The 857-nt window shown below is 36.5% G+C and overlaps 1 protein-coding gene across 1 annotated transcript in view; it reads left to right on the top strand.

Moving 5' to 3' along the window:
• Positions 1 to 238: 238 nt before the first annotated feature.
• The window catches only part of LOC121918388 (HORMA domain-containing protein 2-like), a gene marked incomplete at its 3' end in the record, with an annotated part of 1,283 nt that continues 664 nt past the window's right edge, over positions 239 to 857 (top strand). Inside the window, exons 1-2 of the mRNA XM_042444443.1 lie at positions 239 to 376; positions 562 to 713. Coding sequence (XP_042300377.1) covers positions 312 to 376; positions 562 to 713 — 217 coding nt within the window. The remainder of the gene's footprint in view (positions 377 to 561; positions 714 to 857) is intronic.

Here is an 857-nt window from a genome sequence, read left to right on the forward strand (position 1 = left end):
TATAATTATATTATTATTATATAATGTTATTAATTATATTAAAATATATAATACATTAATATATTATCGTAAATATATAATATATTAAAATAAATAATAATATATTATCTTAAATTAATTATAATATATTATATTCATAAACATATTTAATATATAATATAATATTATAAATATATTGTAATATATAATATGATATAATTATAATAATAAATTAATACTAATAATAGTAGAATTAATTGGGTCGGAAGCCTATTCGTTAGAAATGTCCCTATAACGATTTTTATCTCGTTTTCGTACCCAATTTTTAGCGCATGACGGAATTATACCGCTTCAAGTTCAAGTATTCAAACGCCGGCCCCCAGATGGACTTCGTTAGGTAAAAATCTTTAATTTACGTTAATTCTATTCTATTCTATTCTATTGATGCAACCGAGAATCGCATTGGCCCTTTTAGCTGCAGTGTCACGCTAAATGTGGTCCTCTGAGTGTGAGAAATCAACGCGACAAAATGGCGGCGTTGGTTCTCCACGCCAAATTGTGACTTTATTCCTGCTCTCGCAGCACGCAAGGGAGCATCGAAAATGGCGGCGGCGGCGAAGAGGCGAGGAATGCCGGGCTCCTCTTGATCCGGAAACTTTACGTCTTGATGCAGAATCTCGGGCCGCTGCCCAATGACATTACGCTGACCATGAAGTTGTTTTACTACAATGATGGTGAGCGCTGGGTCATCCTCCTAAGGGTCAGTGGTTATCTCCCTAAGGGTCAGTCCAACTGGGAAGGGTCTCTGAAGGGCCATTGGTCATCCTCCTAAGGGTCAGTCCAACTGGGAAGGGTCTCTGAAGGGTCAGTGGTCATCT

This window comes from Sceloporus undulatus, unplaced genomic scaffold (genome assembly GCF_019175285.1).
Source record: "Sceloporus undulatus isolate JIND9_A2432 ecotype Alabama unplaced genomic scaffold, SceUnd_v1.1 scaffold_10079, whole genome shotgun sequence".
Taxonomy (NCBI): Eukaryota; Metazoa; Chordata; class Lepidosauria; order Squamata; family Phrynosomatidae; genus Sceloporus; species Sceloporus undulatus.